The 21,990-nt window shown below is 44.3% G+C and overlaps 1 protein-coding gene and 1 pseudogene across 1 annotated transcript in view; both read right to left on the bottom strand.

Annotated features, from left to right (window-relative positions):
• Window positions 1-960: 960 nt before the first annotated feature.
• Elp2 (elongator acetyltransferase complex subunit 2) overlaps window positions 961-21,990 on the bottom strand; it is a 38,189-nt gene continuing 17,159 nt past the window's right edge. The window contains exons 10-22 of the mRNA XM_028867164.2: window positions 21,640-21,740; window positions 21,334-21,465; window positions 18,337-18,486; window positions 17,949-18,137; window positions 15,189-15,258; window positions 14,645-14,740; window positions 14,443-14,500; window positions 13,824-13,896; window positions 9,041-9,233; window positions 6,568-6,689; window positions 4,954-5,087; window positions 4,193-4,300; window positions 961-1,370 (exon numbers count right to left, since the gene is read on the bottom strand). Of these exons, the coding sequence (XP_028722997.1) occupies window positions 1,172-1,370; window positions 4,193-4,300; window positions 4,954-5,087; window positions 6,568-6,689; window positions 9,041-9,233; window positions 13,824-13,896; window positions 14,443-14,500; window positions 14,645-14,740; window positions 15,189-15,258; window positions 17,949-18,137; window positions 18,337-18,486; window positions 21,334-21,465; window positions 21,640-21,740 (1,625 nt within the window). The 3' untranslated portion in view covers window positions 961-1,171. The remainder of the gene's footprint in view (window positions 1,371-4,192; window positions 4,301-4,953; window positions 5,088-6,567; window positions 6,690-9,040; window positions 9,234-13,823; window positions 13,897-14,442; window positions 14,501-14,644; window positions 14,741-15,188; window positions 15,259-17,948; window positions 18,138-18,336; window positions 18,487-21,333; window positions 21,466-21,639; window positions 21,741-21,990) is intronic.
• On the bottom strand, window positions 13,395-13,515 carry LOC114691690 (annotated as a pseudogene).

Below are 21,990 nucleotides of genomic sequence, written 5' to 3'. Positions count from 1 at the left end.
CCCCTCCTTTCCCTCTGCAGTCTCCCTGAGGACGCACATCCTCACTCTCATGACATCAGCTGTCGTTTATTGTCCAGCCCCTAATTTATCTGCATCTGGAAATGATACTTGAAGCTTTTTATTTTTTTTAAAGATTTATTTATTATGTATACAGTGTTCTGCCTACATGTATGCCTGCAGGCCAGAAGAGGGCGCTAGATCTCATTATAGATGGCTGTGAGCCACCATGTGGTTGCTAGGAATTGAACTCAGGACCTCTGGAAGAGCAGCCAGTGCTCTTAACCGCTGAGCCATCTCTCCAGCCCCATTTGAAGCTTTTAAAAGAAGAATCTCAATGCTCTTCTTTAAGGGAAGGAAGGAAATGGCTGAGCCCAAGCTTACAATCGCCAGCCAAGTTCTGGAATACTTGGCAGCTGGTAGGAAGTAAAGACAGCACGCTGTGTGGTGTGCTCATTTAGAGTGTAAAAATAAAAATTGAACACTCTGGGCTTCTCTGTTATTTCCTCTATCCCCAGCCTCTGAAGAAAGTGATAAATAAGAAAGTATCTCAAAGAAGGTGCTCTGCACACAGTCTGAGTGTAGACTCCAGAAGTCCACCTGCTGGAAGCTTACTGTCTAGTGTGGTGATGTTGACAGTAGGGGAACCTATAAGAGTCAGCGTCTAGTGACTGGTGATCAGGACTTTAAGAGGGAGTGCATTCTCATGAGAGGGTTTTAAGCAAAGTGGTACCTCCCCTCAAACTCCCATCACGTGATCTCCCTGCTCCAGACACATTCCCCACTACTGTCATCCCACCACAAGGCCCTCACCAGAACCAAGCAGATGCCAGGGCCATGCTCTTGAACTCCCAGAACCCTGTTTTTTTCTATGCTGAGTTCCCATCCGCTAGCATTTTGTATAACACCAAACAGACACGAGAGAGCTAAAGACCCAACATAATGCAAAATAGACAAACAGAGCCACGAAGAACAAATGTTCTCAATTGGAACACACAGAGGTACATCTAATCGTCTCTAAAGCATGCATAAGGGTTCTGGGGTTTACAGATGTACTATAACAAGGGAGAGCATCCAGAGCCTTCATAGGATAGTGGAGGGACTGAGACCCAGATGGGGAGACTCATTCAACCATGAAGGTAAAGAAAGGGGATCGATTCACACAATGGACATTTTAGGACGCATCAGGGATGGCGGAGTGCCCCCGGTTTGTGAAGTCTGCCAGCACACATCTGTGAACCTTGAAAATCTTCACAGTGTGATCTTCGCCACAGCTTGCGAACTGCAACCACTCAGTGCTCTCTCTCCGCTGAGTGTTCCTCCTGCTGCAGTTCTTCCAGGCCAGCCTTCTGATACCAAGCGTGTGACTTTGGCTGCAACCAAGACAGAGAAATCATAAGGTCGGCACAAGCCATGACTGCAGAATACCCCACTGGAAGTGCGCTTGCACAATGATGTAACCAGGGGGCCCGTACAGTCATGGGTCTTGGAGAAAGTACAGTACTTTCCTGTCAAACTTGTAAACACACGCTCAAAATGAATGAAGTCCAGGGCAGCGGGTCAGCAGGCAAGAATGAAGTGCAAGTCTGAAGAAAGGGGATTGACAAACCAGCCTGAGTGCGTACAAGCCTTATGGTATAGGAGACAGAAGGTCTTTTCACTGAGACAGAGCACACAAGCAGGATTCAGCCCAGGCAAGCTCGGTGAACTGGAGTTTATTGGGCTTACTCAAAGGAGCTTGGGAGATGGATGGGCAACTACACACCTGTCAACTGCTCACCTTATATAATTTCCGAGTGAGGGCCTCCCGAGGCTCCCTTGAAGGTCTGGTGCCCCCATACAAGGCATGCTAATAGGCCTGCTCTGCTTTAGCACAGGGAATCACGTCCAACCCAGCGATGTTAGATGTCACAGCTTACAAAAAACAGCCACAAGATGGTGCTGCTGTGTGCAATGTTTTCTGAGAACTTTCTAGAGGAAATGCTTCCATGTTATACAGACTATGACTTGACTGAACTCAATGAGAGCCAATCTTTCTGTAAGGAGGAATCTGATTGCTAAAGTGGCCATGAGTCACTTGGACACACTAATTAAAATGGTAGATTTACTGTGACTATCAAGCTCTATAAATATGGGTGCTGAGTTTTAAAAAGGCAAAGACTCCTGAACAACACTAAAAAACACTGTTACTGGTTTTTCTCCTATCACAAGTTATCAAGGGTTGGGACACAGTCTTGAAAGAGAAGCTCCAAAAGCAGTGCTCATGACAGCAACATCATAGAGGCCAACCACTAACAGCATTCCTTAAATACGTTTCTCTCATCCCATTAATGGTGGTCAATCGAATATACGCTGAAGGACAGAACTTACTTGTTTACTTAAAATGATGGGTTTTTTTTTTTTTTTTGGTTCGTTTTATTAAATCTAACAACACAACACATTTAAAAGATAGAGACCTGGAGAAATGCTCAGTATGCAAATGGGATCACCTGAATTTAAATCCACAGGACCCATTTAAAAAGCCAGACTAACTACATACTCCTGTAAGCCCGTGTGTGGAGTGTAGACAGGAAGACTGCTGGCCCCCAGCCTAGCTCCAGACTCAATGAGAGACCCTACTTCAAGTGACTATGACAGAGAGAACTAGAACAGGACACCTGATATCCTCTTCAGGCCTCTGCACATGTACAGGGAGATGGTAGCATGCTAGAACACACACACACACACACACAGAAATGCACAACACAGAGGACCAGGCAGGTGCTCATCTCAACAGGCAAGAGGATGGTTGTAAGTTCAAGTCCAGGATGGGCTATACATCAAGTTCTAGGCCAAGCAGACCTATACAGTAAGACTGTCTCAAAAAGACAAACAGACACACAGACACAGACAGACAGACACACACACATATACACACACACACACACCCCACATGAAGAGTGGGAAGGAGAGAAGAGGGAAGATAAAAAGAGATCTGGGGAACTGAGGATGTAGCTCAGTGGTAAAGTACTTTCCTAACATGTTTAAGGCCTTGGGTTGAATTCCCAGCACCACAAAATTCATCAGTTAATTACAAGACATGGCCCTTAGGAAGCCAATCTGAAAGTCCTGCTTGTATTTCTGTGAATGCATCACCAGCAAAAAGTTAAAATTTAGTAATCAGAACATCAGCTATCCAAATAACACAATGTACTAAATCCAGAACTACTTTCATGTTACAAACCCTGTCATTACATGAGCAAAGAAAGAAATTGCCAAATGAAAACCCTGAACTCTGCACATCTTCCCAAGCTAACTGGCTTCCTGCTCTGAGGCCACGATAGCAGTCTGAGTACCCAGCCGGGGGCAGAGCTGCGTGTACAGACAAGACGGAAGTGAAGGAAAGGGGAGGGCAAGAGCAGGAATGGACAGTCAGATGGAAGATGGGCTGTCATGGCTGCTTCCTTTTGTAGCAAGCTGAGCACAAGCAACTTCAACTGCAGTAACAAGGCAGACACATATTTGAACAGTTACAGTGAGCACTAACAGACAAGCTCCTCTAGAAGACATGGATGTGCAAGGCCCGCTCTCTCTAATCTCACCCTCACCATGACACTGCGTTTAGAAAGTATTTGAAATTCTCTTTAGACGGTACAGACTGGAAAGATTGAAAAGCCCAAGCAAATGAGAGACAGATATCCATGACTTACTGAAAGCTTAGGCATTTAAAAACAATGAACAAGTGCTAAAAGGCAGATTACAATGACCTCTGCTGGGACTGGGGATGTAGCTTAGCTGGCAGAACGCTTTGTCTCAGTGTACGGAGCCCTAGGTTCCATCCCAGGACCACATTGAAAAATGGGTGTGATGGTGCAGGCCTGTGAGCCCAGGACGCAGGAGATGGAAGCGGGCCAGGGACAAGAGACCCTGTCTTGGAAAGCAAAGAAGAGGAAGGAGGGAGGAGAGGGAAGGTGAGGCAGTCACGGATAATGTCTGTAAAAGCAGTGTGACAGAAACCAGTAATCTAGAAAGTAATGAGAAAGCCAAAACCTGATTCCAGCATACCAGCAAACATCATGTTAGGAGATACTATTTGGCTGTTAAGTACCAGAGACAGAGATTTCTGTCCCTCTCCATGAAAAATAGTCAAAAAATTTGCCATCAAAGACACCCCTGTTCCTATCTAATCAGATGGAAGCAAAGTAGGAAGAAATACCTTGAACTTGTTTCTACACACTGGATCCAGTCATTGACTTCTTGATTGGACTTCTTCCAGGAGAATAAACAAATCTTCCCACTCTCTAATCCGACTGCAACCACGTATCTGTTTTCAAGGGAGGGAGAACACAGGCTGGTTCAGTATGAATTTCCCTATCTCCACCTGTTCAAGTCCTTCACAGTATCTCAATCATCCATACTGCTTCTGCTCTATCCCCAGCCTCCTCTCTGCAGAGGATGCACGAAGGTCCACTTGTCCTTAGCTTTCAAAGCCTACAAGCTGGTGTTTTCCCAGCAGGCTGCACCGCCTCTGGTCTCCTAGGCTGCTTCTGACAAAGAAAGCAAGGCCACAGTGCATAGTCTGGAAAAAGAACCTTCACTCCTATATCCATCTGACCACTAATCATGGAATTCTAAGATTTAAAATATCTTTCTTTGTTTTGGTTTTCCGAGACAGGGTTTCTCTGTGTAGCCCTGACTGTCCTGGAATTTGCTTTGTAGCCCAGGCTGGCCTCAAACTCAGAGATCCACCCGTCTCTCCTCCCAAGTGCTGGGATTAAAAGTGTGCGCCACCGCTGCTGCAGCAGCAGCCGCCGCCGCAGCCGCCACCGCCGCCGCCGCCGCCGCAGCCGCCCGGCTGATGCAGACATTCTTACCAGAAGCATAAACACTTTGAAAGCAGCAGCAATGCTGACGGGGGTCCACAAACCTAAATCAAAACTGAGATGCTACTGAGAAACGGAATCTGAAGAAACTGACCTTTGGGTTGGGTTCAGCACAGGGCAGACACTGACAGCTGTCACAGAACTGCCCACATCCAGGATAGAGGAGCAGGGGCCAATGCTGTGCTCCACAAGGTCATCGCTAGAGTTACACTCACCCCAGACGACCACCTACAATACAAACCACACTGTAAAGCTTTCTCTGCACGGTCTCTAGTGGTGCGTTCAAATTCCAGTAGATGATGAAAACTATCTGCCCTGATTTTTTTGTGCATCACAAAGAAGTCACAGTATGGCAGACACAGGTTGAGATCTCAGCTACAGAAGTGTATCCAAAGATCCTAAGTGTGATCTAGTACGTTCTGTAACACCCTAATATTCCGATGCGGTAAAATCCACCCATTGTATCCTGGCTACAGATGCCACCCTCAGAACTTGCCATAGGTTTGTGGAGAAGAAGCCAGTCTCCTCTTCTACGCTACCTAATGCTCAGTCAACTTGGCTGTCAGGAGGACAGGACTTGGACAGTACTCTGCTGCTCGGGGAGCCTAGGGCTCAAGGCTGTCTGACTGGCCACAAAGAAATGGAGAAGGAAATAAATGGACAAGCTGCAAACGCAGAACCAAAGCATGATTCTGAACAGAGGCTTTGGGAAGCCGCAGCAGTGTAGTTGGTCTGTTTTAGTCACACTATCCCCGAGAGCTAGGCAGAAGAGCCTGCTTCCTCAGCACCCAGCAGGGGATCCATGCTCAACACCAGGAAGGGAACAGCCAGCCAGTCTGTCCAGTGAGAACCACCACTGGCAGGCCCCCACTTACACGTTTAACCTGGGTGTCACCAGGCCCAAGCTAGCACTGTGTCAGTTATCTGGAGTGTTCCCACTAGAAAGGGAAGAAACACTACACCATTCTACCAGCCCTGGACTAGGAAACTCAGAAAAGATGTTTCAAAGAACAGGAAGCCAGAGGGACAAGCAGGAGCTGGGGGCAGTCGTCAGGCAACAGGGGGAGGGTGGGCTCAAACACAGGGCTGACTAACTTATCCTGAGTCTTTCAAGCTTCTGCCATGTTCTGCCCCTCGTCTGTCACTGAATTAAAAGATCATAACCTTTACTGCTGGAAAATGGGAGTCGGGGAGATGGCTGAGTCTTTAAAGGCTTGCCACACAAACACGAGAGCCTGTGTTTGATTTCCAGTGTCTGTATTAAAAACAAAAACAAAAACAAAACCAACAAATCCCCAGCAAGGTGCTGTACCCGAACCCAGCACGGATGCGGTGGACCGCATCGATGGAGCTGGCTCAGCAGCCACAGGGAAAGTGAGAAAGCTCACTCTCACCAGAGCACCGATGAGAAAGAAGACGGGGTGGAGTCTCCAGCCCTCTGCGATCCTGGGTTCTCACTCTTAACAAAGAGCTGCGTCACTGTCTGATCACAGTCACTGACCAAAAGGTCTCTCCTCATGTGTCAGAGAAATAAATACATTTGTGGAGTTAACAAGGAAAACCCTTTCAATGTACACATATAATGGGGAAGCCGTGACTAACTTGTAAACATATCAGAAAGGCAGAATAATGTGCTTTTAAACAGAACTACAAAAACATTTTACATTTTAAGAAGTATTATTTTATCTTTTATTGAAAAAAAATTTACCTTTTTGTCTCGACTTCCAGTGAAGAAAAACTTGCTATCAGGACTCCAGTCACAAGACCAGATGATTCTACTGTGCACAGAAGTGATTTTATTGGTGAATGCGAAGAGGCTGAAAAATGGGTCTGGGGAAAAGAACAAACACATACATTACACCCAATCAGGACAAGCAGCTCCTCTCCTAACCTACAGCAAGGTCTGACTGACTGCCAACATCAACTCCTGGGCCACTTCACCCAGTCTGCACTCACCCAGTCTCCACTCACCCAGTCTGTACTCACCCAGTCTGCACTCATTCAGTCTGCACTCACCCAGTCTCCACTCACCCAGTCTGTACTCACCCAGTCTGCACTCATTCAGTCTGCACTCACCCAGGCTGCACTCACCCAGTCTGCACTCACCCAGTCTCCACTCACCCAGTCTGTACTCACCCAGTCTGCACTCATTCAGTCTGCACTCACCCAGTCTCCACTCACCCAGTCTGTACTCACCCAGTCTGCACTCATTCAGTCTGCACTCACCCAGTCTGTACTCACCCAGTCTGCACTAATTCAGTCTGCACTCACCCAGTCTGCACTCACCCAGGCTGCACTCACCCAGTCTGCACTCATCCAGGCTGCACTCACCCAGGCTGTACTCACCCAGTCTGCACTCATTCAGTCTGTACTCACCCAGTCTGCACTCATCCAGTCTGCACTCACCCAGGCTGCACTCACCCAGTCTGTACTCACCCAGTCTGTACTCACACAGGCTGCACTCACCCAGTCTGTACTCACCCAGTCTGCACTCATCCAGGCTGCACTCACCCAGGCTGCACTCACCCAGTCTGTACTCACCCAGTCTGTACTCACACAGGCTGCACTCACCCAGTCTGTACTCACCCAGGCTGCACTCATCCAGGCTGCACTCATGCATGCTGCACTCACTCTACAGCAAACGCCAGGAACCCACCCCTCACCACAAGGCCACATGCACAAGGCTAATGTTGCCTCCTTACTCTCTGGTGACTGACTAACAAAATCTTTCAGGCATTCAACTACAGGCTAATTTATGATTCGAAAAGAAGTCTGGGGTGATTTAACTGTACTCCAGAAGTAGCCAGATTTGCATATTAAGGGGAAAATACTGCAAAGAGAGAAGCGAAGATGTATTTTTTTTCATTAATATTTAAGCAGAAGGCCTAACAGTAACCTTTATATGGAACATGTAACTGCTTGTGAAGAGAGAAGAGGATAGATTTATCAATTCATAATCTAAGAAGATACAACAAATTAACACCCGCATCATTTATAGTGTACTTTAACTTTGTCTTTTGTGTTTCTTTCTAACATTATTTAGGGTGTGTCCGTCCATGTGTGCACATGCATACACAAGTGCTTGTCAGAGAACAGTTTGTAGAGCTTGTCTCTCTCTTCCACATGTGCATTCCAGTGACTAAACTTGGTCCTCAGGCTTGGTGGCAAGTGGCTTTACCTGCTGAGCCATCTCAGAGGTCCAGCACTTCAACTTTTCAAATGAAATGCTGTAAGTTAAGAATTCACTAGTGAGGGGCTGGAGAGATGGCTCAGAGGTTAAGAGCACTGGCTGTTCTTCCAAAGGTCCTGAGTTCAATTACCAGCAACCACATGGTGGCTGAAAACCATCTGTAATGCGATCTGGTTCCCTCTTTGGGCCTGCAGGAATACATGCAGGCAGAACACTGTATACATAATAAATAAATAAATCTTTGGGCTGGAGAGATGGCTCAGATGTTAAGAGCATTGGCTGTTCTTCCAGAGGTCATGAGTTCAATTCCCAGCAACCACATGGTGGCTCACAACCATATGTAATGAGATCTGGTGCCCTCTTCTGACCTGCAAGTGTATATGCAGACAGAACACTGTATACATAATAAATAAATAAATCTTTTAAAAAAAAGATGTTTAAAAAAAAAAAGAATTCACTAGTGATACCACAGGAAAACAAATCCTCCGAACTTACAGAGGCTTTAATCCCGACAAATCAGTCATGAACTGAAAATACTGTTATGTCAAAAATGCAACTAATACACCCAGTCTACTGAACATCACAGCTCACACAAGTCGGCTGTGGAATAGTGTCTTTCGACATGACAGTGGTGGGTCCACTACCCACATCACACACTCAGGAGATCAAGATTCAAACTCTGAAATACAGTCTGCACCATGGGCCTATCACTTTCACATCACCCCAAGGAATGATCTGTCTGTGCCCCCACCTCAAACACACACAAATAAGTAATAAAAGAATAAATCTTAAAAGAAAAGGGGAAGAAAAGGCTTAAGTGAAATCTGACAAGGAAAGCCGAGTGCTCCCCAGGTCCCTAAGAGCACTGAACCCTCCCAGCCAGGAGGCTGTCTCCACCCTGTTACCTTTCTCTTGATCTCACAGCTGCTAAATGTGGACAAAATGGACATGACAGCTTTACTGATAACCTGTGCCACACAGGCTGCTTTACCGAACTCGGGTGAGGTCACACTCTGCCTCTTCCACAAAGACCAGGTTCGATCTCTGGAAACAGCCAGTAAGAACTTGTCATCAGGTGAGAAGGCCATCTGTGTGACGGTCAAGGTGTGGTAAACAAGACTCTGCAATTGTTTCCAAGATGTTGTATTCCAAAGAAGGATAGCTGCATGTTCCTTCTGAGTTGCCTGCAGGACAAGAGGTGACACAGTGACACATGGAAGCAGAAACAAACCAAAGAACACAATAAAGTAGTGTGGTGTTTCTGTGGGTCTATTTAATGGACTTATCTACGTATCGCCACAAAAGCCTCTAGAAAGCTCCTGGGAAGTAACACACAACCACAAAGACTAGGTTCTAGGAAAAGGTAGAAGAAAGTGCAATTTAAAACAGGATTCATCAGGGACCCTTCGTAATGAGAACGTTAGAACTTTTTACAACAAGTCATGTGTATTAACTGCATGGTAACAGTTTAGAAGCCTCTACTCTGGTGTGTGGTGATATATTGTGTCCCTCAATATATTGTGAACCCTAATAAAGCTTATCTGAGGATCAGAGGAAAAAGCCAGCCACTATACTAAACATAGAAGTTAGGCAATGGTAGCATATGACTTTAATCCTAGCATTCAGGAGGCAAGATCCATCCAGAGCTCTGTGAGTTCAAGGCTACACTGGGAACAGAGCCAGGTGTGGTGGCACACACCTTAAATTCCAACACCAGTTAACCAGTCTGGAGGTCTATACAGACAGACAGGAAATGACAGAGCAGGGCAGAAAGAGGAAGTGATGTAGCTGGGCGGGGAAGAGGAAGTGATGTAGCTGGGCGGGGAAGAGGAAGTGAGATGGCAGGGACAGAAAGGCATATAGGCATGGGTATACAGGAAGTAGATCTCTTTGGAGGCTGAGGGCTGGTAAGGTGAGGTTGGCTGTGGCTTGGCCTATTCCTCTGATCTCTCAGTTTTAACCCCTATATCTGGCTCTAGGTTTTTTTATTTATAAGACCGTTTAACAATTTGTCTTACACTGGTGAACAAGGAGTCAGTATCACTGGAAAGAGGGTCACTCCATAATAACAAATAAGTAGACTAATGAAGAGGACATTACTGTAACTGTTTACAAACCTACTTACCAAAGGAGCTTCAAAACACATAAAGTACGAATTCAAAGAAAAAGGTAAATATACCCTAAGTATAGTCAGAAATCTCTAACTCTACTCCAGAAAGCTGAGAACATAACAATCATAACATTACCCTCAACTAACCAGTGACTAACAGTCACAGATACGCTATCAACAGAACAAACACTCTTTTCAACTGAACATGAGTTTACCAAGGTCAGATTTCAAAGGGTTCAAGTCATAATGTGAAACTACAGTGAAACAAAAATAAAAAGCACCAATAGAAAAAATACCTAGAAAACATTTTGTTTATAGAAATTAAACAATACATTAAAAATAGCTAAGAGGTCAAAGGTGATCAAAAGGTTGCAAAGTATTTTTAACTGAATTAAAATCTGTGGAATGAATGCCTTCTTCTGGCAGAGCCAGTTCCTGGGCTCTGGGACAGAAGAGAGATGCAGACCAACCCAGGTGCCCCGTGTTGCACGACAGAAGGACACACAGACACAGACAGGAAGCGCTGGGAAGAGAGGTGCTGCCAGCAGGAAGAATCCGAAGACGGCACCCATGGTGGTTTGCATGAGATGCCCCTCAGTCTGGGCGTGTGACTACTTGGCCTTCAGCGACTGTTTGGGGAGGCTCAGGAAGTATGGCCTTCCTGGAGGAAGTTCTGAGTTCTCAAAAGACTCCCCCCATTTCTCTACTTCCAGTTATAGTCTGATACGTGAACTCTCAACTCTTAGCTGTTCCACCAGCATGCCTACCTGCTGACACACTTCCCACAACGACAGACTCTGACGCTCTGGAATGGAAGCCCACATGAACCCTTCCTTCTATAGTTGCCTTGGTCATAGTTTTTATCACAGCAATAGAGAAAACAGCATCACTGGTGATTCTGCAGCTACTGAAATGATGCTAAGGGATAAATGGATAACTTAAACAGCCTTATTCACACCCATTAAAGCATTCACACACAGTGTAGTGGTTGGAATGAGAATGGCCCCCACAGGCTCACAGATTTGAATGGGTCACCAGGGATGGCACTATCTGAAAGGATTAGGAGATGTGGCCTTGCTGAAGGAAGTGTATTACTGGGGGAGGACTTTGAAGTTTCAGAAGCCCAAGCCAGTCCCAGTGTCTTTCTTTTCCTGCTGCTTGTGGATCCAGATGCAGAACTCTAAGCTTCTCCACCAACACCATATCTGCCTGCGTGCTGCCAAGCTCCCTGCCACGATGAAAATGGCCTGACTAACCCTCTGAAACTGTAAGCTAGACTCAATTAAATGCTTTCTTTTGTAAGAGCTGACTTGGTCATAGAACACAACTAAGACACAGAGTTAAAAACCTTCCCACAAAAAACACCTCCATCAGTTGTCTATCTAGAAAATCTATGAAGGTTTTATAAAAATTTTGTGGGGGGAGCTGGACAGATGGTTCAGTGGTCAAAAACACTGGCTGCTCTTCTGATTCAGTTCCCAGCACCCACACAACGGCTCACAACTGCTTCTAACTCCAGAACCAAGAGATCCAGTGTCTTCTTTTGGCCATCACAGGCATGCATTATGTAGTACACAGACATACTTTCACGTAAACATTCATACACATAAAATAAAAAATAAAGTAAAATCTTTTAAAAAAAAAAAACTAAGTAGTTTTATAAGCTACTCAAGAAAGCTGTAGAAAAGGGCATACTTCTATGAGGCTCAAATTGCTCATGCCTCAAAACCAAAGAAAACTATATAGGTTTGCTGCTGCTGCTTGTTTGGAGTTTTCCGAGACAGGGTCTCATGTAGCCCAGGCTGGCTTCAAATCCCTTACAGATACAGCTGAAGCTGACCTTGGGTTCCTCATCTTCCTGTCTCTACCCTCCAAGTGCAGAGAATACAGCTATATACCATCATTTCCGGCTTTAAATTTTTTTTTAACGTATATTAATTTCTCAAGTATGTGTGTATGTATAGAGGGAGGGAGTCATTATGGAGGTCAGAAGACAACTTACAAGAGTTGGTTCTCTCCTTCTACCATGTGGAATCTAGGATCAAACTCTGACCTGATGGTGCCTTTACCGACTGAGCATGACAGCAGTACTTGATAACGTTCTTAACAAACTTGTATCAAACTGAGTTGAATAATATACAAAAGGAAAATATGTGGGTGTGGCTCAAGAATACAAAAAAAAAAAAAGAAAAAGAAAGAAAGAAAAGAAAAGAAACCCAAAAAAATTAAAAATCATACGGATGTGCCAGGCACATCAATCAGCACATGCCTTCAGTCTCTGTACTTGAGAAGCAGAGACAGGCGGATCTCTGTGAGTTCAAGACCAACCTGCTATACAAACTGAATTTCCTTGTCTCAAAAAAATATACAAAATATATGGGAAAATGGTATAGCTCACAAAATGTGTGTGAGACCGGACACCAAAAACTACAGACTTTCCAGATACTCTGATGTGAACAGTAGAGAAAAATGGATGAGGTGTACAGATACTTTAGACAGTGATCACTATTTTTCCTTAAATCTAAAATTACTCTATAAGATTTTTAAAAGACCATCCTAGAAGAAATTAAAGACTTATATAAAAGAGGGATATTATTCAGATATTGTTAAAAATTCTCCTCAAACTGATCTACAGATTCACTGCCATCCCCATTAAAGAGACTGAGAATACTTCAAGCTGATTCTAAAATTACACAATAAATAAAATAAAATAATAAAAGAATAAAGTTGGAAGACAGTTACCTTCCTATCTTAAAGATGTTTTATAAACTAACAGTTGGCAAGAGGAGCTCACAAGGCCGTACCCCTCCTAGGAGCTAAGGCCTCAAACGGCTGACGAGGAATTTTCTTTTCTTTCTTTCAAGGTGAACAGGATGTGACATTTACCAGTGAACATGACTGGAAGGTGGCGGCAGGCTCTGCACAGCAGTGGATCTCAGCAGTGCAGGGCCAGCCCTTGTCCATTACCCCACAGCCATCAGAGATGAGCCATGTCCCAGCTACATCTTCCCAATCATCTGCATCAAACTTATGGAAGCCCCAGTTCTTTGCAGCATTGATCTGCTGGCAGCCAGGGAACTTGAACTTGGCCCTGCACTGGGTCTCAATCCATGTTCTTTACTCTGCAACTTGGTGTAGATAGACATGACCTGGCCAATATGACCCCTGGCCACTGTGCTCTGGAGCTGGGACTGGGGACAATATGAGATCCAAAACATGCACATATACACTAGCAAACTGTCTCCAAGGTCCCTTACACAACACAAGCAACAGGCTACACTCTCCCAAGGAGGGTGCTATTGCAGCCCTTGCATACTTCTGTGAGGAAAAAACCTGGTCCACTTAACTGCCTACAGAGGACATTTTCTTCAGTGATGTAAGGTCATATGCATAATGTTTTAGTGTGTGCATACGGATCAGCACCCCAAACTCAAACTGTTCAAGGATCAACGTTAAGAATAAATGAGTAGCTACAATAGATTTAAAATATAATCACATGTTTTTAAAGAAAGATGAGGAAAAGAGAATGTCAAGCTATGGTACCTGAAAGGCTCATTTCATGTGGATTCTGCCTGTATCTGCCAAATTTACAGAAGCCCAATGACTCCAATTACCTATGACCATGTAAAATTAACACACACACACAGACACACAAATGCCATACCTTGCAAGCAGAGGCAAGCAGAGTCTTTGAATTGTTTACAGTAACACAAAATATCTCATAGCCGTGTCCATACCTGTAATTTAAAGGGAAAACATGTATCTTCTGTATTGGTAATGAACTTATTGGTAATGAACACCGCAAAAAATTTTAAACAGAAAAGGATCATTCCCTCAACCTAACACACAATTATTTAAAGAACATCACATTTTGCCTAGGTTATTATTTAAGGAAAAAAGCAGGAAACAAGAGAGAAATGAAAGGTAATGTAACTCATCAAAATGATTAGATTAACACACAGGTTTTCATGTCTAATGCCTGCCAGTCCAATAACCGACCATGGAAAGACACTGGTGGGAACCAAAAGATAAAAATGACTGGCGGAAGAGCAAACAGAAGCACATAACTATGTTCCATCTCTCTACCTGGGAAATGAACACCAACCAACTAATAAACATAATAAACAAAAAAAAAGAAAGCAAATCCAGGTGAGGTTTGATTCTGACCCTATGTAGCTCTATTGGGCAGGAGGACAATGTAGGTAGGCAGAAGGGGAAAAGAAAGTCAGGTCATAAGAGGACCCTCCAGCCATGACTGCCTCCAGAAACACAGTTCAACTTACAGTTTCTGAACTTCAGGCCACAATGTGTTCTGCAGAAGATGATCCTCAGGCGGAGGTTCTACAATATATTTTTAATTTTATAGTAAAATTTTAATACTACAATTATTCTTTCCTAATTTTAGCCAAATAAAAAGTAAAAGCCATAGCTCTAGGTCCACAGCCAGAGTACAGACTGTATAACTGTATTTTCATCATGTCTTACCAGAAAGGACGGCAGGCTGAAAGGTCATCTCGATCTGGCCAAAGACATGGCTAGTTAAGAACGGCTCCTCTTGAGTACACTGAGGGGCCAGGTCTTCTGTTTTAGAGAAACATGGATACTATGAGTGAGTGGAGCTGCAATGATAACATCTCAAAGCCACATAGCAGAGCGCAGCAGCCCTTCCACATAGTGTATTTCAGAGCTGTGTCCACGAGACTGCAAAAGTATTTCTACTCTAGTATTTTCCAAACTAGCTCCTAAAGCAGGACTGAAATCCATAAGGATTCTGTCCATTTACTTTCCCCTAGCTATTTACAAGTTTTTTTAATACATATATAACTGATCCTTCAAGTTGCTCACAATGTTGGAGGGCTCTGAAATCCTGGGTGAGAACTACAGCTGTGTCAGTGGCCCGCAAGTGAACTGAGCAGTTAGGACAAAATGTTACCACGGGCCTAGGGAGCACTGGGTACACAGCACCCAAGTCTGTAGGTCAAGTTTAAGTCACAGAGCTGTTCAGAAATTTTGGAGACTAAATCCTTACCCATAAAGACAGCTTTATTTGACAGCCCCAGTGCAGGGACAGTGGCACCTTCGGGAATTGCTTCGTCTTGCTAGAATGAAAGGCACGACATGTACATTTCAGATACTGAAAGTTACTGACACCTCAAATACCACAAAAACCGTGATCTACATAAATGCTGAGAATGTTATGAGCCTGATTTGTGTGGCTGTCTGTCATCTTTCCAGCTCCTGAACTGACAGATGCCACTTCAAACAATCCCTCTCCGATAGAAGGCCCTACCACCACTCCACCTCCACCAGGCATTCTCTCCTAGGTACATCCTTCAGCCCCCACAATGCAGCAGCCATACAGCAGGCTGAAATGCAAGGCCAAGAACCCCGCCCCCAAGAAAGCGTCAAGGGACGCCCCTGAGATGAGGATATAGCCCCGAAAAGCATGGTCATGTCATTTTTATTATACAAATATAAATAACTTAAAGCTACTTTACAACTTTAGTATGAACTGAAGAAACAATGCTATGCCTAGATGCTACATTCACATATGAACCAAATGCCAACCATCAGAAATGGTATACAACCCTATGTGGAGTGTTTACCAATTCAATTGAACACACAGGCTGGAACTAGACACATGAGTGACACAAATTTAAAATACCAACTGACTGAGAGGCTACCTGGAGGCCAGGTGCTGCCTGCTATCCTATGCACTGTGGGAAAGGGCAATGAGAGCAATCCTGATGCTTACCCAACAACACTCAAATGAGAACAAAATCAGTGAGTCACTTGAAGCCATACTGTACCTGTGTTCTAGCATACAGAACCAAGTATGCCTGGAGCTAAACCTTTCCTGGAATCCCAGAAAACCCCACTTCCTTTCCCAGAGCTGGACAGATCCTGAACCTGCTCTCCCTCCGCCCATGAAGTCTGAGCTCCTCTGGGTGTGGTTCTCACTCGCAGCAGCAGCAGCAGCAGCAGCAGCAGCAGCAGCAGCAGCAGCAGCAGCAGCAACTGCCTTCAGTGACTGAGAAAGCTGAGGCGTGAGGCACTACCAAACGAAGCTGAACTTCTCTTCCGCCCCTCTGCTCTCGCCTGTCTCTCCCACACTGCCATTGGCTTTCCCTCGACCTCTGGGCTCCCACACAATGCTCGGTTCCAAATGCTTTCCATCCCTTCTTCCAGCAGCACCACTATGAACTGTACCTGCCACCTGAAGCCCTCCAGAACTTTCCTTCAACTCTCCAATTCCCTCTTCACTCCAACAGGAACCCCAACAGCTCTGACCTCCCCTGCTTGCTGGTTCTCTCTCTTCTACCTTTTCCCTGTGACCCAACTCTTAGTAATAAAGAATAAACAGACATTATGTCCACAGAACCATTCCCTATAGCCAACTGTCTTCCCACTTCATTTCCATTACTTACTTACTTCCAGCATTCACCCCAATACCTGGCTCCAGGTTTGTTATTATTAATACGACCTCTAAGATTCATGCTACACTTACTTACTTATTTATTTGGATTTTTGAGACAGTTATATAACCTTGGCTGATCTAGAACTCACTATAAAGCCCAGGCTAGCCTTGAACTCATACACATCTGCCAGCCTTTGCCTTCCGAGTGCTGAGATTAAAGGCATATACCACCTACTTCATAATCTTATAATATATGTTATTTATTTTCAGTGCTAGAACCATGAGCCATGTATATGCTAAGTAACCCAAGCTGTATTCTAAAACCAAATTCATGTATTTTTGTAAGTAGCTCAAATCTTATGTAAAAAGCAAGTATAAATAAACAAAAATAAAAATGTACTTGAAATATAAATGAAGTCCTACCAAAACATTTTCATTGGGGCTAGGGCAATGGCTTAGTGGCTGGGAGCACTCGCTGCTCTCCACAAAGAACCTCCACGGTGGCTCACAACCATCTGTAACTCTAGTCCCAGGAGACCCCCTTCTTCTGGCCTCTGAGGGCACTGATTCATATAGTACACAGATACATGTACAGGCAAGACACTCATATACAAAGTCATAGTAACTTAAAAAAAACCAACAACATTCTCATTACTCTAAATGGTGACCTCTTTGTTCCACAATGAACTTTCCTGTCATAGGTAGAGCTATTAGGCCAGGTGCGGTGGTGTACATCTTTAATCCCAGCACTCAGGAGGCAGAGGCAGGCGGATCTCTGAGAATTTGAGGCCAGCCTGTTCTACATAATGAAACACTATCTCGAAAATAAATGAATAAATAAAAGTAGCGATCCACTAGTGTCACCCATTAGTCCAGCGTCCACTCCTGCCCTAAAGAAAGACTTGAATCTTCCTCAAGACTGGGCTGATCCTTCACTTACCACAGAGGCAACTTATGACAGCCACGTCTCAAGTGAACATGTGATATTGCTGCTTTATTCTTAAACTCATTTGTCATACCAAATATCTGTGTCTAGTTGTTTGTTGTAGAGTTATTTATTTTTATGTGTATGAGTGTTCAGCCTACATGTGTATATGTACACTACATACATGGTTGTGAACCACCATGGGGGTGCTGAAAACCAAACTCAGGTCCTCTGCAAGAACAGCAAATGCTCTTAACTGCTGAGTCATCTCTCCAGCCTGTATTAATATTTAAATCATTACCTGCCACAGTTCACATAAAAGTCTATCAAACCAGAAACATGTGATAGTAATTCTCTTCTACCTGTACACTACATCTACAGCCTGAAGCAAACTTTTGAAATGTGAAACAAAATGACTGAAATAGAACAGTTGGAGGAATACTCACATCACAAATCAGGTTACTCAGTTGATGCCCTGCAATGGAAGAAAACGTCTCCACAAAATTCCGAGGAGCAGAAAAAACACGAAGAACTTTTTCATCTGCTCCAGACACAAACTGAAACCGATCAATCAACGCTAAACATTTCAGGTCATATCCATGTATCTGAGGCCTTGCAATCTCATGCCAAGTCACCTGGGTTAACACACAACAGATAAAATGAAAAGGAGTGCATGCTTCAAAAATCAGTCGTTTTCAACAAGCAAACTATGGGATGCAGTTTCCTACTGTCAAGTAGCCAGCCTGCAGGTTCCTAATGGCTGAGGAGGCTGCTCCACTAGGAGATTTCAAATGGAAGTTTGAAGGCCTTGAGTTAAGAAGGAAGATATCTTACCAGTGATTGGCCTTTCCTCCTCCATGGAGCAAAAAGGCGAGTTGTCTGATCCGTACTAGTGGTGATGATGAATTCTCCCTCTGGATCCCATATTAGGTCTTGAACACCACTAAAGTGTCCTGAAATGACAATGTCTGAAACCCACCGTTTCTGCAATGAAAATGATAATAACACATATCAAGATAAGTAAGGGCCATCAAGAAGAAAGCTGCAAAACTAAATATTCAAGACAAGATCATAAAATAAAAGGAGCTGTTTCCCAATCAACCACATTAAACTGTAATATCCAAATATGTGTTCTATCCTTTGAAACAGTAACTATGGAAAATTTCCCAACAGACAGACAGCTTGATGTTACCTGTCTATCAACTCTCCTATCAAACAGGTAAACAATGGCGACCTCCACGCAAACGTATTAGGATTAAATGAGTCTATACTCGTCAAGTATGCAGACAATGACAGCACATACTACATGCTCGCTGAGCATTTATTAAACTCCATAATGAAGAACAAATATTGAGTAAAATGAGACCAATTTTGAGTGTGAACCTAGAGGGTTTCTATATTAAGATAAAGGACTGAGCCAGGTATGGTGGGGCACACCTCTAAACCCAGCACTAGGGAGGCAGAGGCAGTCAGCTCTGAGTGTGATAGCAGCCTAGTCTACATGTGAGCTCCAGGACAGCCACAGCTACATAGAGATCCTGTCTCAAAGCCTTTCTCAATAAACTGCAGAGGGAAGAAAACTAGGAGAGGAAATGAAATTAATTATGCAACTAACAGGTTGTTTAAAACCAAGGCTAATGATATAGGCAAGAACATTTTCTTCTGTCTTACTGAAACAGGGTCTCATGTAACCCAGGCTGGCCCCAAACTCTGTATACCAGAGGCTGGCACTGAACTCTTAATGTTTCTATCTCCGCCTCCGAGTATTGGAATTACAGGCATGAAGTAACACACTCGCTCAATAAATGCTTAAACTAAGTTATACAGGTTCTAAAGCTACGCTCTGAAGGGTGTTTACAACAAGCTGTGGGCCACAGACTGCACCTTGGGATTCCCAGCACAGTCTCCTGTAGTAACTCCCTACTCGCTCATGAAAAATCACTCCTGGGCTGGGGGGGGGGGGGGGTGGCTCAGTTATTCAGAGTGCTTGCTGAGCCAGGCGGTGGTGGCAAAGGCCTTTAATCCCAGGACTTGGGGGCCGGGGTGGGGGCGTGGGGGGCGGGGCAGAGCCAGATGGATCTCTGTGAATTCGAGGCCAGCCTGGTCTACAGAGCGAGATCCAGGACAGGCACCAAAAACTACACAGAGAAACCCTGTCTCGGAAAACCAAAAACCAAAAACCAACCAAACAAAAGAGTGCTTGTTGAATAATCATGAAGACTAGAGTTCAGCTCTCAGCACCCATGGAGCAAGCCAGGCATTCTACAATTGTCTATAAGCTCTCAAAGGTCTGACACTCTCCTGGCTTCTGTGCACAGGCAGGTGTGAGCACTCGCACATACATCTGAGCATATGTTCACACAAACTTACACGCACATAAAATAAATCCTTGAGAAATAAATAAAAATCCATCTTGAAGAGTTGGAAAGAGGGCTCGGTTGGTTAGGAGTGTGCACTGCTCTTCCAGACCAACCAAGTTCAATTCCCAACACCATGTCAGTCAGCTCAGAACTACCTATGAATTCCAGTGCCAAGGAATCTAACACCCTCTTCTGACCTCCACAGGCACCTGTATTCACATTCACACACCCACACACAGACACGTAAAACTAAATCTTTAAATAATCAATCTTGGCTATAATAAATGGACCGCTCTGGCGAGGGCTGCTGACAGGCAGGGAGGCCAGGTGCAGGAGCACTGGGTCTGGGTATGCAGGCATGCACTCTGCTTTATGCTCAGTTGTGCTGTCAATTTAACACTGTTCTAAAAAAGATACAGTCCACTTAAAAGTCAACACCCCCCCCCACCGGCCACGTGGTAAGTCTTTGTTTGCATAAGCACAGTGAAACTGTTTTCAGATTTGGATAGCTCCTCTCTCATCTTGTGCTTTTCTTCTGCAAAGACCCTCAAAGAGTCTGAGTTAAGGAAATAGAGTTCACCTTAAAAAATAGTTCCTAAACTAACAATGTCATAGATTTATTAGTTGTTTTAACTGCAGAAATAATCTTAAAGACTAAGTCCAAATAGAGGCTAGAAGACTAAGTCTCCAATAAAACAAGAAGGTAAAACCTCAGAGGTGATTATTTCAAAGGCCACTAACTAAAAGTGATGCAAATCCATGAATTTGTACTTTATAAAGATTTAGTGAGATGGCTCAGCAAATACAAGCACTGGCCACAAAGCCTGATGACCTAGGTTTTATCCCAGGACCCACATAGTAAAAGGAGCTGGCTCCTGTAGGCTGTCTTTTAACCTTTGCACTTACACACCAAGACATACATAAAATAAAAACATGTGAAATATATTTTTAAAAGGAAGCTATCAGGCCAGGTGGCAGTGGTGCGTGCCTTTAATCCCAGCACTCGGGAGGCAGAGCCAGGCGGATCTCTGTGAGTTCGAGGCCAGCCTGATCTACAGAGCAAGATCCAGGACAGGCACCAAAACCACAGAGGAAAAAAAAAAGGAAGCTATCAGAGACACATTCAAAATATGACAAGTCACATTTCACCCAATATTCTTATTTAATTTATTTATCTAGCATCCAGACTCTGACTTGTATCTGTACATGATGGGGGTTGGGGGGCAGACAACCCAGGGCCTCACATAAACTAGACCAATGCCACTGAGCCATATTCCAGCCCTACATAAATAACATTTGGACATCATTCAATTCTGTCACACTGCTGTACAGCTCTGCACTTTTCTTCCTAGAAAAGCCCAAACTTACAATCTAGTATAAATACCACAGACTATGTTTAAAATGACTATCATCTCTACTTGAATGTGTCTACTAGAAAAGCACAAGTCAGCAAGAAACCACATGCTCATACTCGGTTCACTGTACTCTGCTTCCAAAGGTGCATCGCTCCGTGGTACGCATGAGCGACGATCATGCTGCCATTCTCTCCGAACTGACAGTTAAGAAACCCCAGGGTATTTCCACCGACTTCACCTACTCGGACCTACACAAGAAGAGAGAAACAGTTATCAATCAACAGGTCCATTTCTCACACTGGAAAAGAAGTTCAGAGACAAAGTTACAGCTCATTTAATGCACAAAAAGAGTGAAAATTTACAGCTCTAGGAATATAGATTTGGGGTGTATATACTGAATTTTTTAAATATCCACCTCTTACCAGTTCTAACCAAACCCCGGAGTCTTCTTCTGGACCCCAGAGAATCATGCTTTTGTCCGTGGAGACAGAGAGTAATCTCACCTTCTGCTGCAGGACACCATCTGAAGAGTAAAAAATGACGCCTTTAGATCAACAAGCAGAGTCTGACTGCCAGAACAAAACACAAGGGCACGCAGCATTGACTGCAACAGCAGGGGTGTGCAAAGCCAGGTGCGATGGCCCACGCCTATCCCCCAGCAGTCAGGAAGCTGGAGCAGCACAACTGCTTTAAGCTCAAGGCCAGTCTGGGCTACACTGTGAGACCCAGTCTCCAAAAACAAAAACATACAATCACAAGGTCTATCCTTAGTT

This window comes from Peromyscus leucopus, chromosome 19, assembly GCF_004664715.2.
Source record: "Peromyscus leucopus breed LL Stock chromosome 19, UCI_PerLeu_2.1, whole genome shotgun sequence".
In the NCBI taxonomy this organism is placed as follows: Eukaryota; Metazoa; Chordata; class Mammalia; order Rodentia; family Cricetidae; genus Peromyscus; species Peromyscus leucopus.
Note: the sequence above shows the minus strand (reverse complement) of the source record. Positions and strands in the feature narration are given on the sequence as shown.